This window comes from Lutra lutra, chromosome 6 (assembly GCF_902655055.1).
Source record: "Lutra lutra chromosome 6, mLutLut1.2, whole genome shotgun sequence".
In the NCBI taxonomy this organism is placed as follows: domain Eukaryota; kingdom Metazoa; phylum Chordata; class Mammalia; order Carnivora; family Mustelidae; genus Lutra; species Lutra lutra.
In genome coordinates, this window is record NC_062283.1 from 143,795,352 (window position 1) to 143,809,107 (window position 13,756).

A 13,756-nucleotide genomic window follows, 5' to 3' on the forward strand; every position below is an offset into this window, starting at 1 on the left:
TTCATTTCTGCCAACCTAACCTCAAAGGGATTTATTTTCACAATATCATATAAAAATATACATATCACTGTTTTATTATAATGGCACTTACAGTTACTTAGAAGGCAAGAATTTCTCCTCACAAGGTCTGGTTAAAATTTTGCTGCTCTGGGGGCGCGCTTGGGTGGCTCAGTCGGTGGAGCGTCCGACTCCTGATTTTGTCTCAGCGTCGTGAGATCAGGCCCCAGGTTGGGCTCCATGCTCAGCGCAGAGTCTGCTGAAGATTCCCTCTCTCTTCCTCTCCCCCTGCCCCTCCCCCTGCTCACTTACACGCACTCTCTCAAATAAATAAATAAGTAAATGCTGTTCCATTAGAATATTATAGCTTGAAATTCAAACAGTCCTTCAATGTTGACTCTAAATAGAAGGATCCAGAACAGTGGTTTTCAGTGTGTTGAAGCCACCATTCCATTCAGATGGTAAGTCACCCCCTCAAGTGCTGTTTCCTATGACTCTTTGAACAGGTGTGTTGGACTAGGTGCTGGCAGCTTAAAGGAAAGCTGTCGGATGGCTTTATGAAAGAGAGGTACAACTTTACTTTTGGGGGCCAGAACGGATTTTAGGGTTCAACTCACAAGAGATCCCCTGAAAGTCTTCTAATAACAAGTGGCCATGCTCTGAATTTTGGGCTTTATCTAGAAAAACTGTCTCTGAAAGGGGCGCTGTTATGACTTTTAAGTAGGTTTTTGGTCAGGTACGCGTCTGAGTGTGTTACTCCATAAATATACGGTATTTCTGTCTTTCTCAGGACCTGTCTGGCTCCATCGATGACCTCCCCACAGGAACGGAGGCAACTCTGAGCTCAGCAGTCAGTGCGTCTGGATCCACGAGCAGCCAAGGGGATCAGAGCAACCCGGCTCAGTCACCTTTCTCTCCACACGCATCCCCCCATCTCTCCAGCATCCCTGGGGGCCCATCGCCTTCTCCCGTCGGCTCTCCCGTGGGCAGCAACCAGTCCCGATCTGGCCCGATTTCTCCTGCTAGTATTCCAGGTATTCATTGCTCAGTAATTACTATTTTACTGTGTGGTAGAAACAGACCTGGTGTTCGTCAAGAGCGACACGCATGCCACTGCTTTCTTACTGTTGAAAAACCTGGTGATGGGACCGTGGATTAGAAGCATAACTGAATTGTCACCAAAGCATTTGAGAGTTCCAGTTCCTAAAGATACTCAGCTAATGAATATAAACACCCAGTAAAATCACCAGTTACTTTGATATTTTTGGTTTGGACATTGACCCCACGCTAGAAAATTATTTATTCTCAACATGTTTTGTAATGATTCTGTTCACAAAGATGCTCTGTTGGTAAGTGCCACCGAGGTGAGACTGTGCGCAAGGATTGGCCCCAGTTTGTACAGTTCTGTTCAATTTATGCCATGGCAGATCGTTGGTAGCCTGTGTTTCGTGCTGATACTCACCTGTGTTTTACTTGGCCTGCACACATTCGAGTCCTTGTTACTGATAGAAACGGACCTTCTGATTTTGATAGGAGTTCACGTTCCAGTTAACTCTTGGCATTCGTATTCCAGTGGTCTTACTGCTTCTGTATCTTCTGTTTCCTTTATCGTGTACATAGGCTTGTCTGTCTGTCGCGTCCAGCTTTCTTAGGTCAACATCACCCATTTCTTGTATTAGCAAACTGAATGTAATTTTTTTCCCTTCTAACTTTTGCTAACATGATCTAAGTGCCTGCCAGAAAATGCCTCTTACTAACCCATTAGAACTAATATTAAATTGCTGATAAATTTGTCGATAGTTTACTCTGTTCTCTTGAAAGCATACATGGTAGTTTTATCCCTTCTTACCATTTTATTTCTTTCATATTTAAAAAATGCTTATGATGGGATGTTTTATATATAAATATATGTATATAAACATATAGAACATGCTAACCATGAGACATAACTTTCAAAGAATACTCATAAGCCCCCCCGCCGCCCTGTCCAGTTTAAGAATTGAAGTATCACTGGTGTTACTGTGTCTACCTATGTGTTCCTCCCTTACCTTTAGGCTTCTTCCTCTCCCCTGCCTCAAATACTCTCTGAATATTTTTATTAGTTCTTTTTGGGGTTTTTTTTTTTTTCAAGAATTTAGTATAAAAATTCATAACGTATGTATCATTAGTTTTATTTAGTTTTGAGATTTAGAGAAGCGGATTTATAGAAACATGCTTAGAATGACTGTATCATTTTTCAACGGAGCTGAGACAGTCTTGGAGCAGGGAAAGGGTTGCTGTTAATAATCATGGGACAACAGGCATAAACTAGGAAGGTTCTTGGCACAACAGGAAATGCGGTTACCCCCTTCGTACTGTAAATGGTCTCCTAAAATTTACTTTTTTAACTAAATATTCTGTTTCTAAGATTCATACATATTTTAGATAACAGCCATAATTTAGCACGTTACGATGTTAACCTTTCTTTCAATAATGTTTGTGCTTACAGAGATTGTAGTAAAACCTGGATTTATCTGCTTTTAACATTTTTTAAGCTATGAATACTCTATATTTCAGAATTCCTGAGGCAGTGTTTGGTTATGAGATGGTTTTTGAAGTATCGCCTACCTAAACATAGGAAAGTCATATGTAAGCTACCGTATTTGTCGAGCAAGAAAGCACTGCTTTCTAAATATTGTCGAAAGCGCTTTTCTCAATAACTTCAATGAAAACTTCTCTGAGGTGTAAAGATACTGTAGTTTTTCTTTTAAAATTCCTGACATGGGTAATTCACAGTCTGATGAATTGCGCATATACGTTTATCATTCCGCGGGGGATCTTGAAGCGTCCGTTTCACCCTTTGGGTTTTGATGTGGATAGAACACACCCTGCAAGAAAAGATCCCTCTTGGGACTCAGGAGGGCGCAGCCCCTGGAGAAGGCGGCTCCGGGCACTGGCTTCCGGGTACGTGGCTGTGTTCCGTCGTGCGCATGCGCAGGCCGTGGTTGCTCCGGGAAGACGCCATGGAGGCCTGATCCTTAAGGTCCGTGCAGGTGGGGGACGGAATAGGATTCTCTGCCCGCTTCCTGGGAAAAGAAGTTTTTAGTAGAAAGTTCTCAGTTTCCTTGGAAATGTTGTTTAAAGCATCAAGTTTGTTTTTAAACTCGGATCAGAAATGCGAACTGCCCAGGGCCGCCATTTTTACTTCTCCCTCCACGCCAGGCGGCCCCTCTCCCGTCTGCCTGGTCCGGAGAAGGGGTGACAGACCCGGTGCGGGGTCCATCTGCGGGGAGGAACGCGCCTCAAGTAGATCCGCAACCGTGTTTGCTGAGCGCCGTGGAGGAGAGCACGGCAAATGGAACGTTTCTTTCGTGTTCTTGTTGTGAGAGGAGTGACCTGAGAAATGTGGTCAGCGGTTTCGGCACCTGCTGTCTTTTCTCCTGGGTGGAATCACGATACTATTTCAGCAGGATGGACTTTTATAATCCTCTGCTCGCACCACCTCTTACTGGTGCTCGCTTCCTCGCTGTGTAACCTTGGACAAGCCTCTAATCCTCTCCATGCCTCAGTTTCTGCATTTGTAAAGGTAATAACCATCTGTCTTAGGGTTCCTGTAAAGTTTGAGTGTACTAATGCACCTAAAGCGGGCGCAGGGTGAGCACTCAGCGCGTGTTAGCTCTTGTGGTTACGGTTACTACTGCCTGGGACCTAGATCGAGGCTTGTCCCCGTGATGACTTCCCAGAGCAGCACAGTTGGTTTGGGCAGCGAGTCTTCGGATTCTTAATCCAGTGGTGGTCTAGTACAGTGCAGAAGACACGCATGTAAAGTTTCCGGTGATGACTTGCTGTGTTTACTGAAGTCACTCAGTAGGACTGCCTTCGAGCTATCCATGAACGCACAATATGTGGTTTCACAAACAAAGTTGAATCCATGTTTCTCCTAACTTAAAAAAGAAAAAAAAAAAAAAAGATGTAGGTTAGTGATTGATCTTCTTGGGGATTGGGTATGAGAAGGCCCAGGGGAGACCAGAACACAAAGGGAAAACAAGAATCTATACCCTTTCTTCATTTAGATCATAGGCAAATTGATGGTTGTGTGATGTGATGGGCAGTCTGATACATAATTTAACGATAGAGATAATTTAAAATCCAGGCTTATTTCTCACACTTTTGCATGTATGAAGACAGCATCAACTAATTGATCAGTACCATCTTATTAGTGGCCAGGCACAGTCGAACAGGTTGCTCACGGAACAACGACATGGCCCAGAGGGGTAAGGTAAATGAGGGTGAAATTCAGGCTACTCTCCTGTAGGAAGAGGTGCCCTTTTTTAATTCATACAGAGGAGCCACACCTCTACCTGCATGCTTGCCCTGGACCTCTTGGTGGTCATCCTCCATGGCTTACATCCAGATGCTACCTGTTTCTCCTCCTCTGTCCCTAAAGCTGAGCCCAGGGATGTTCAAACATCGGTTTTGGATAGATGCTCATCATAAGACTTATATGTTATATCTGAAGGGGATTTGTTAAAAATCGTTCAGGTTTTTGTTGAAAAAAATTTTGGTCTTCTCTTTCCCTCCACGTAGCCTATAGTACCCTTGTTTTGTTTTGTTTTTTTAATGTATTTTTGTGAACTTGGGCATAGGTAATAAAACCATGTTTTAGAGATGGTCATGAAGTTCATGGTTCTTTTCTTATTTAACCAAATGCAAAGTCACCTTCCCTTAGAGAATAATTAGGCCCATTAAGTAGTCTCTTCTTTTCCTTTTCTCATCCCTGGTCCTCATCTTGGAGTTTTGTGAATCCACACATTAGATCTGATGTACGGTATTTGCTTCTCAGTCTGTCCTGGTGAAGTACGGGTATCAGGTGGCGATCGCCTGATGTCCTGCCAGGGAAGGAGACTCCAACTGCTGCTTTAGGAACGTCTGTTTGGAATTTCCATCCCCCTCTTTTTCTGTCTGTAATCTTGTGCTTTCTTTTCTCCCCTTTCCTTCCTCTTGTTCCCAGCACTAACTTGTTTCTTCTGACCTCACTTCTCTCCCATTACCTCCCGCTCTAGTTTGCTCCTGCCTCTCCGTGTGTCACAGATTGACTCTTTCAATCATTGTCTTTCTGGCAAGTCATTGTTAAAATGCGCAGCTGGTGTGTAGCCGATAGCTGCGATGGGGTAAAGCCAAACTGTTGTGGGGGCTTCTTCCTACTGTTGGCCTCCCAGTGTTTGTAAAAAAAAAAAAAAAAAAAAAGAGCAATCATTTTTCTCCATCTCTATCCTGGTAAATGAAATTGACAGTTAATGAGAACTATCACAGAGGTAGATAAACAAAAGCCCAGGAAAGCATCCCGAATGGCTGAATCTGTTTCTTGCCCGTTAAACCATTTGTCCACCCACTGCAAATTTGCCCTCCTATCCTGCTGCCTCACAAACATTGTGAGTGTCATGGGAACAACTACTGTGATGCACGCTGGCACCGCATCGGCCCTGGCACATCCCTAGCTCAGTGGGGCTTTTCCTTCCTGCGTTCTTTTGAAAAGCAGGATGGAGATTTTCTATGGTGAGTAGCCACATGGATTCTCCCTTTGTTTGCACATTATTGGGCTCCAGCCCTGCAGCAGTCTATAGTTAGAAGTTGAAGAATTTCAGCCCTGGTTGTTCAGTGTAAACCAGCGTCGGAGAATCAAAATGTATAGGTTCTGCATTCCCCCGGTGCCATGATACATTTTCTTGTTTTTACTTTTTGTCTTCATTTCTCCCTCCTCTTTATATTGGTGTATTTATATTTAGAGACAGAAATGAAATATCTTCATCTTTCCAGTTGGTAGTGTGCATGTGTATACACATTTAAATCAGGCAAATCTAATGTCGGGTGCAATTGATTTGAAAGGTCTGATGTTAGACATGTGGTTTCCCTTCTAATAAATGATCCCGTTGTACTTTTGCTGCTTACTGGCTCACATCCTAGAGTTATTTACCTTGGGTTTAGGAAAATAAACGATTGGGTCTTGAATGTATTGTGTAGGTCTTACACTGGGCCTCATTCGTCCTAACACGTAGCGAAGCTGACACAGCACATCAGAATGCATTGCTGTTGCCAGAAGATTTAGTGGGTGTTAATTTCACTTGTCTTGCCTCCAGAGCCAACCATGCCAGTTTACCAACAAAGCAAAAATGTAAATAAGCCCAACTCTTTTTTTATTTTTATTTTATTGGCCAAAGGCTTTTGTCAGCTTTTTCCTCCATGTGCTGTAAGCAGCAACAGTGTTTAAATATTAAGAAGGGTGAACATACAGTGGGGAGGGGTGATGGGCAGGCAAAAATTAACTGTTCATAGCCCGATAACCTTTTTTTTTTTTTTAAGATTTTATTTATTTGACAGAGAGAGAGAGATCACAAGCAGGCATAGAGGAAGGCAGAGAAAGAGAGAGAGAGAGAAGGAAACAGGCTCCCTGCTGTTTCCTCCCTCGATGCAGGACTCGATCCCAGGGCCCCGAGATCATCACCCAAGCCAAAGGCAGAGGCTTTAACCTACTGAGCCACCCAAGCGCCCCAGATAAACATTTTTATAAAAACTTCAAATGTTCAGACTGCTGAGAATATTCATTAGTTTTGTTAACAGAGATCTAAGGATAGTAACTGTAAATCTCCAAATAGATTTTCCTAATCCTTTCTTTTCTTTTGGAATTGGCATCTGCACCAAGTCCAATTTTAGGTGGAGTTAAGACCCTTTCATCTTTCATCTGACAGCAGAAGGGCCATTGATTATAACAGGCTATGACCAAAGATACAAATCTCTGTATTCATGTTAGGATCATGATGAATACATATTTGTTTTCATGACTATTCCTTCTGGCTTCATCCCAGGTGTTTATTATAAGACCAGTCAAAGACCCCATCCTAAACAGATAAAGTTTCTTCAAATATGAAAGTAAAACCCTCTCTTTAAGTTTTATGTGCCTTGCTGTTTGAGGTCTCCCTTCCCACATCACCCCTCCCCAGCCTGACTGCCAGACGGAAGAGTGAGCTAGTGAGACGGCGCACACAAGAGGCTGTGGGTCAGGGCTGTTTGAGAGTGAGAGACCGTGAAGGAGGAGGGCGAGGTGGAGCGAAGTCTTTCATTAATCTTTCCAGAGCGGTCCTCATTGCTCCCATCTTTAGCTCTTCATGCCTTCCCTCCTTCAGAAGCTCTCCTTTCACTTTCTGTGCAGTTAGCTGGAGCATGTCCCCGGAGTCACCTCTGCACATGGCCCCCCAGGACACAGCTTCTTCCGGGAGCCTCCCAAGGGTGCACACCCCGCCCCCACAGGCCCTCTGTGCCCCTTGACCTGTGCAGACTCAGACCCAGCAAATACCTTCAGCTGCTGTCCTTCGAGAAGGATCCCAGGTTTTAAGAGCCTGTAGAATTGGTTTGCCAGGGATAGCCCTTTCACTCTCTTAAAGCACCGGTTACTTTACCGTTAAGCCTTATTTTCTGAAGCATTATCATGTCAGTGCCTGGGTGGTGAGTGATGCATCCGGCACACCAACCAGTCCTAATGAATTTGTACCCCTCAGGAAGATCTCAGATCCTAAAAGAATGAATTCCAGAAAGGGTGGCACATACTCCATTAAATATGGAAAATGACCCTTCAGGGGCAGCATTGTGGTATAGCCTGTGTCAGCCCTCACCTGCTTCTACCCTCCACTTAGCCAAGTGAGAGCAAAGATGTCTGTGAGCTGCGGACACAAACGAGAAGATACTCTGGTCAGAAAACTAATTTTCTTGCTTAATTTGACATTCAGACAAGCAGATTCTGGAAGGATGCTATAATGGGAAAGAGAAAAATGAATTGCATTTAGGAGTTAGTCATAGGCTGGAGTGAACAGGAAGGATTTTAGTGAGAGGAAATGATAGTTCCTGGTCTCATTTGTCAAGATTAGTACCTATAAAATGAACACCGGAGGGTGCAAGCCATATCTCTCGATTTTTTTAAATCCATTCCCCTTGGATTTTTAGAGCTGTTAGGACTGAAAGCCTAACCCATCCTAAATAAGGAAATTTTCCACTTTTTAGTTTATCTTTGCTTAAAACTCAGGGTAAAATTCTGAGTTTATTTTACTCTGTGTAAGTGGTTCCAAACCAGTTTCCTGTCATGGTCCATCAGGAGCTTCTCAGGGATGGCACTGCAGGGAATGACACATTTTTACTTGAACGCATGCACAGTCCCCCTACCTGGTAAACTTATTTTAAAACATTATCAAGTGCTCCTTTTGGCTTCTGTCGAAGTGGAAATCCTGCAACAGCTTGTTGCAAGGAAGATGCGTGCTGCTTATTGGCAAGCTGAGCAGGGAAAAAAATCCTTAAACACAAAATGCCATTGATACATCCGTGTTTTTAATCTGTGGCCGCCTGGAAAACATCAATTCAGCAGTTCTACAAACCGTGGAGAACTTCAGCCAGTATTTTTTTTTTCCCTTACAAAGTAAACTATTTGTATGTTATACAAAACAGTAATTTCAGATCCGTTCCAAATGATGCTTAGCAACATTTAAGAAAGCAACAATATATTTTGTTTTTGAGAGAGACGGGATTGCATCTCTATAGGGCTTAGGTACTGGAGCCTTCCCCTTTAGGGCACTAATGTAAAATTCAGACCAGGAGCCAGGTTACAGAGACTCAGCACTTTGTGGATGTCCTGGGTATTCTCCTGCTGTTTCTAGAGGGCAGGCTCCCCACTGCTGACCTGCCACTAGATCCTTGCGTTTAAAGCAACTGCCCCCTGGTTCTGAGCTACCCTTTTCCTTTTGAGGCCCCTCCTGACCAAGTCAGGTATCCTGGTAATTGGGGAAAAGCAGAAATTTTTTCAACTCTTCCATTCCCAATCAGTTTCAAATTAAACCTCTTGCACTCCTCCCACATTCAGAAATAGGAGAACATGAAGATTTTCTCAAATACACGTTTCCAGGTGGTTTTGCTCCCCCTCTCAGTTAAAATTAAGTTATGCAATTCAGTCTAAACTCTCCTCAGTTTCCATTGCCTTTCTTTGGTCTTCTGCATACGAAAACATGAAAAAGCCTGTGTCACCAGGGTAGTATTTTGTGTCTCCTTCCCACTCTGTAAGATTAGCTGTGACTGATCCAGCAGTCCACACCCGCTTCTCCATCATTTTTTTACACTGTTCACAGAAGAAGCACTTCAATCACCTTGTTGACTGATTACAGTTCTTGAGCTGAGCAGACTGTGCGCCCTCTAAACTTGGGCTTAACTGAGTGTTGCTCCTTGAATCAGCAGTGCACCGCGACCAGTGAAATGCCGTTGGCATTGACCTGCGTTGTTCTCTGTCTTCATGGGGAGCGAGGAATCGGAATGGAGGGGACCAGAGCTTTTGTGAACTAATCTTAGCCTGGAAGTAAAAGTTTCCCAAATCATTCAACTACGTATTTTGGAAAATGATGATAAAATGAATAGTACGTAAAAGTCAAGATGATGCCCCTAAAGCTGATTTCACAAACTTCTGATCTGTGTTACCATATTTTCTATATGGAGTAGATACCAGTTGTGAAAGGAACAGAACCCTTTTACGGTGGGTGTTATGTTTATTTCTCTCTGTTCCCATAACCCTGGAGCCAGGATTATGATGATATGTTGACTGATTATAGCCGTTCAGTCTCTTACTAATCAGTTTCATCACTTCCTCTCAGCTCACACCCTTGCACCTTTGATTTCTCTTCCATAACAGGGTGATATAGGTTGTCATTGACTAATGAAGAACAGAATTGGTTTCGGCATGAGACAAACGGAATGCCGTCACCAATCCTAAAATGCATTAATCTTTAATAATTCACATCTGCATGTTTATAAATGATATAACCAGGGATTGTTAATGTTGATATTCTCCCTTCCAAACAGAAAGTGACATAGGAGTTTGTACTTGCAAACTACATTAAATGCATACAGCTAAATGCCAAGAATGTGACCTTGCTGAGGATGCCAAATGTATTAATTCATTGGGTGGTTTTTTGAAAAGGAGCATGTTGTGCTTTTGCTGTTGGATAAATCAGGTGATTTCCTGAGGAAGGCCAGCTGGCCCAATGGCTCATTTTCCTTCCGTCTTCACTTACCGTTCTCTTTCATTCATTAATTCTGCCAAGTGCTGACTGTGTCTTCTTTTGCGGGCATATTTCTAGGAACTGGGGGAAATGCACTTGAACGCAAGTGACCAAAGGCCCTACCCTCATGAAACTTAAATTCTACTGGGAAAGCTGGGAAGTGAGCAAATAAGTATGTAATTTATTGTCAGGTATCATGGTGGGGGCAGGGGGAGTAAGGTTGCTTCTTTTAGATAGAGGTGATTGGGGAAGGTGTCTCTTAGAGATTCATATTCACACCGGGAACTCAGTAAACAAAGGGCAGAAGCAAGCCACGTGCATGTCTGGGAGAAAGGTGTCCACGCGGAGCAGCGAGCAGGCACACAGGCCCCCAATCAGCAGTGCGTTTGGTGTGCTGGGCGGGGGAGACACAGGGAGACACAGTCACTGGGGCTGGAGCACAGTAAAGAGGCGGAGATGGGGACAGAATGGGTAGGCAGTTAGATTAGAGAGTGATCAAGAGCCAGCTTACAAAGGGCTTGTAGGTTATGATTAGGATTTAGGAACTTACGTGGCAGGTAGAGAAGGCAGAAAAATGACACGATCCAATATAGGCTTTAAAAGGATCCTTCTGGCTGCTGAGTGGACTGTAGGGGGCGAGGGTGGAAACGGGGAGATGGGCTTAGGGGGCTACTTCATTAGCCTAGGGGAGGTTGGTCATGTCTGGATGTGTGAGCAGCAGAAGGGGGCAGAGGGTTTTGATTTTGACCCCTAAGATTGGCTTCAGTACAGTGGAAGACAAAGGAGGAACAAGTTTTTGAAGGGAGAATCAAGTGTTTGGTTTTGGACATGTTACATTGGAAATGTTTCTTAGGCATCCAAAGGGAGATTTTGAGTAGGCGGCTGGTTCTAAGAAGAATCTGGATTGGATTCTAAGCAGAGGTCTCAGCTGCAGACGTAAGTTTGTGAGTCATCAGGGTTCTCAATGACATTTCCTAGGGCACCCAGCATGCATCAGGACCACCTGGAGGGCTTGGGAAAGCAGGTGACTGGGCCCCACACCCAGGTTCTGATGCAGTAGGCTTGGGGTAGCGTTGGAGAATTTGCATTTCTAGCAGGTTCCTAGTTGGTGCTGAAGCTGCTGGTCTGGGAACTGCTGACCTGGGAAATGAGTGAAGGTCATTGCTTCCCAACACTGGCTGACCGAACATCCTGAGAGAGAATGGGTGCAAGGCCCAGCCCCACAGCTGCCACGTTCCTGGCGCTGACTGCCGTCCTCCACCAGTACTTTTTAGAAAGCTCTCCAGGTGATTCTTTATGTAACCATGTGAGAAATACTGATAGAAGAATTCTGAGGACTGAATCCTAGAGAGCTGAGAAATGTAGACTGAACAGGGAAAGGATCAGCTAGTGGTGTAAGTGGAAAACCAGGGAGAGTGAAAGCTTTTCTAGAATATGGAGAGAACCAACTGCATCCAGGACAGCTTTGTGCTTTCCTCGAAGTGTCCCGAGGGCATGTTTTGGATGGAGTTGGATCTGTGTATGTATTGGTCATAGGAAGTTTTATGGATAAATGGCTCATTTCTTTAGGGCAGTATATTGCCTTTTTTTTTTTTTTTAACCTTCCTATAAATAGGTTGTGATTCAGTTGAAATTATAATGTCACAGGAAGAAAATTCTTGTGATAAAATAACTGCTATAGTCTTAGGCCTAATTCAGAAATTAATAGATTTCCTAGTTTCACAATTTTTTAAAATCTATTTCACACAAAATCCAAAAATCATGTCATTTAAATTCTACTTGAAAAAAAGATAAAAACTTTTATATTTTGAGAGCTGAACCTCAGTATATAGGTTTTTTTGTTCTGTTTTTTGTTTTTTTGTTGTTGTTGTTTGTTTTTTGGTTTTGTTTGTTTGTTTTTTCCCTGTGGCATCAGTGCCTTTTATTAGAAGTAGACAAATGGACATCTCAGCTCTTTCCACAGTTTGGCTGTTGTGGACATGGCTGCTGTAAACACTGGGTGCACATGGCCCTTCAGATCATTACATTTGTACCTTTGGGGTAAATACCCAGTAGTGCGATTGCTGGATTAGAGGGTAGCTCTAATTTTAACTTCTTGAGGAACTGCCATATAAATGGATGGATAAAGAAGATGGGGTCATATACCCCATCTTTATTTATATATGTGTATATAATATATTCACACGTATATGTATATATATATTACATGCACACATATATATACCCCACTTTATACACACACACACACACACACACACACACACACACAATGGAATATGACTCAGCCATCAGAAAGGACAAAGGACAAATACTTATATATATATATATATGTATGTATGTATATATATATATATATATATACACACACACACACACACACACACACATTTTTATCAGTGTGGATAGAGCTGGAGGGGATTATGCTGAGCGAAAGTCAGTCAGAGAAGGACAGTTATCATATGGTTTCACTCATCTGTGGAATATAAGAAACAGTGCAGAGCATCATAGGGGAGGGAAGGGAAAACTGAAGGGGAAATCATCAGAGAGGGAGTCAAACCATGAGAGGTTCTTAACTCTGGGAAACCAACCGAAGGTCACTGGAAGGGAGGTGGGGGGGTGGGGGTCCTGGGGTAATTGGGTGATGGGCATGAAGGAGGGCACGTGATGTGATGAGCTCTGGCTATTACATGCAACTGATGAATTACTGAAACTAATGACGTGCTCTGTGTTGGCTAATTGAATTTAAATGAATATATATACACGTATATATTATCTGTCTTTATATACATAGAAAAAGAAGTGGGAACTAGTTCAGTGTTCCATGTTTTGATAGTACTGATTGTACTGATTTTGATTTCATGTCCGCTTTTTGCTCCTGGAGCTGAATTCCTTTTGGCTGGAATATCCATCCCTCCCTCACTAGCCTGCTAAACTGCTTATTCTTGAGGATCCAGCTCCAGCGTCTTTCCCTTTGTTACGTCCCGCAGAACCGTCCACGGGAAAGAGAGTCCAGATGTCCCTCCGTGGTGCTGCAGCTGGCCCAGGGGCCTGTTGAGGGCAGTGAGCAGTGCCTCCTTTTAACCCCAGGTGCCAAGCATAATGCCTGGCAAATCAGGGCACACTCAGTGCATGCTGACCGAATTAGAGAGCTTCCAGCTCACTGAGAATGAACAGGAACTCAAGAAAAGCAAGTTCGAAAATTGATCACTTACGGGACCTTTCCTCCTGTGGGCTGGGAGCCCTTGGCCCTTTGTTTTTCACAGTTTCTGGGATCATTCTGTTCCCTTGCTCCTGAACGAGATTCCACTATGACAGATTACTTTACTTTCTTTTCCCCAAGAAATAGAACCTGAAATAGTAGTCGTGTAAGCTGTGTCAGTCTAAACCAGACCCCTGCATATGTAGGCCCTGCCTGATTTTAGTCCATCGTGCACAGAAATTGTGCCATCTAAATATGATAGCGTTGGGTGCCTGGGTGGCTCAGTGGGTTAAGCCGCTGCCTTCGGCTCAGGTCATGATCTCAGGGTCCTGGGATCGAGTCCCGCATCGGGTTCTCTGCTCGGCAGAGATCCTGCTTCCCTCTCTCTCTCTCTCTGCCTGCCTCTCCATCTACTTGTGATCTCTCTCTGTCAAAATAAATAAATAAAAAATCTTTAAATATGATAGCGTAACTCTGAGGTTGTCCGAGAGCC

General features: G+C 43.5%; 1 protein-coding gene across 9 annotated transcripts in view; it reads left to right on the forward strand.

Moving 5' to 3' along the window:
- ARID1B (AT-rich interaction domain 1B) overlaps positions 1 to 13,756 on the forward strand; it is a 441,388-nt gene that overhangs the window by 314,098 nt on the left and 113,534 nt on the right. For all 9 annotated transcript variants that reach the window (XM_047732510.1, XM_047732515.1, XM_047732511.1 and 6 more), the window contains one exon: positions 788 to 1,031. In XM_047732510.1, the coding sequence (XP_047588466.1) occupies positions 788 to 1,031 (244 nt within the window). The remainder of the gene's footprint in view (positions 1 to 787; positions 1,032 to 13,756) is intronic.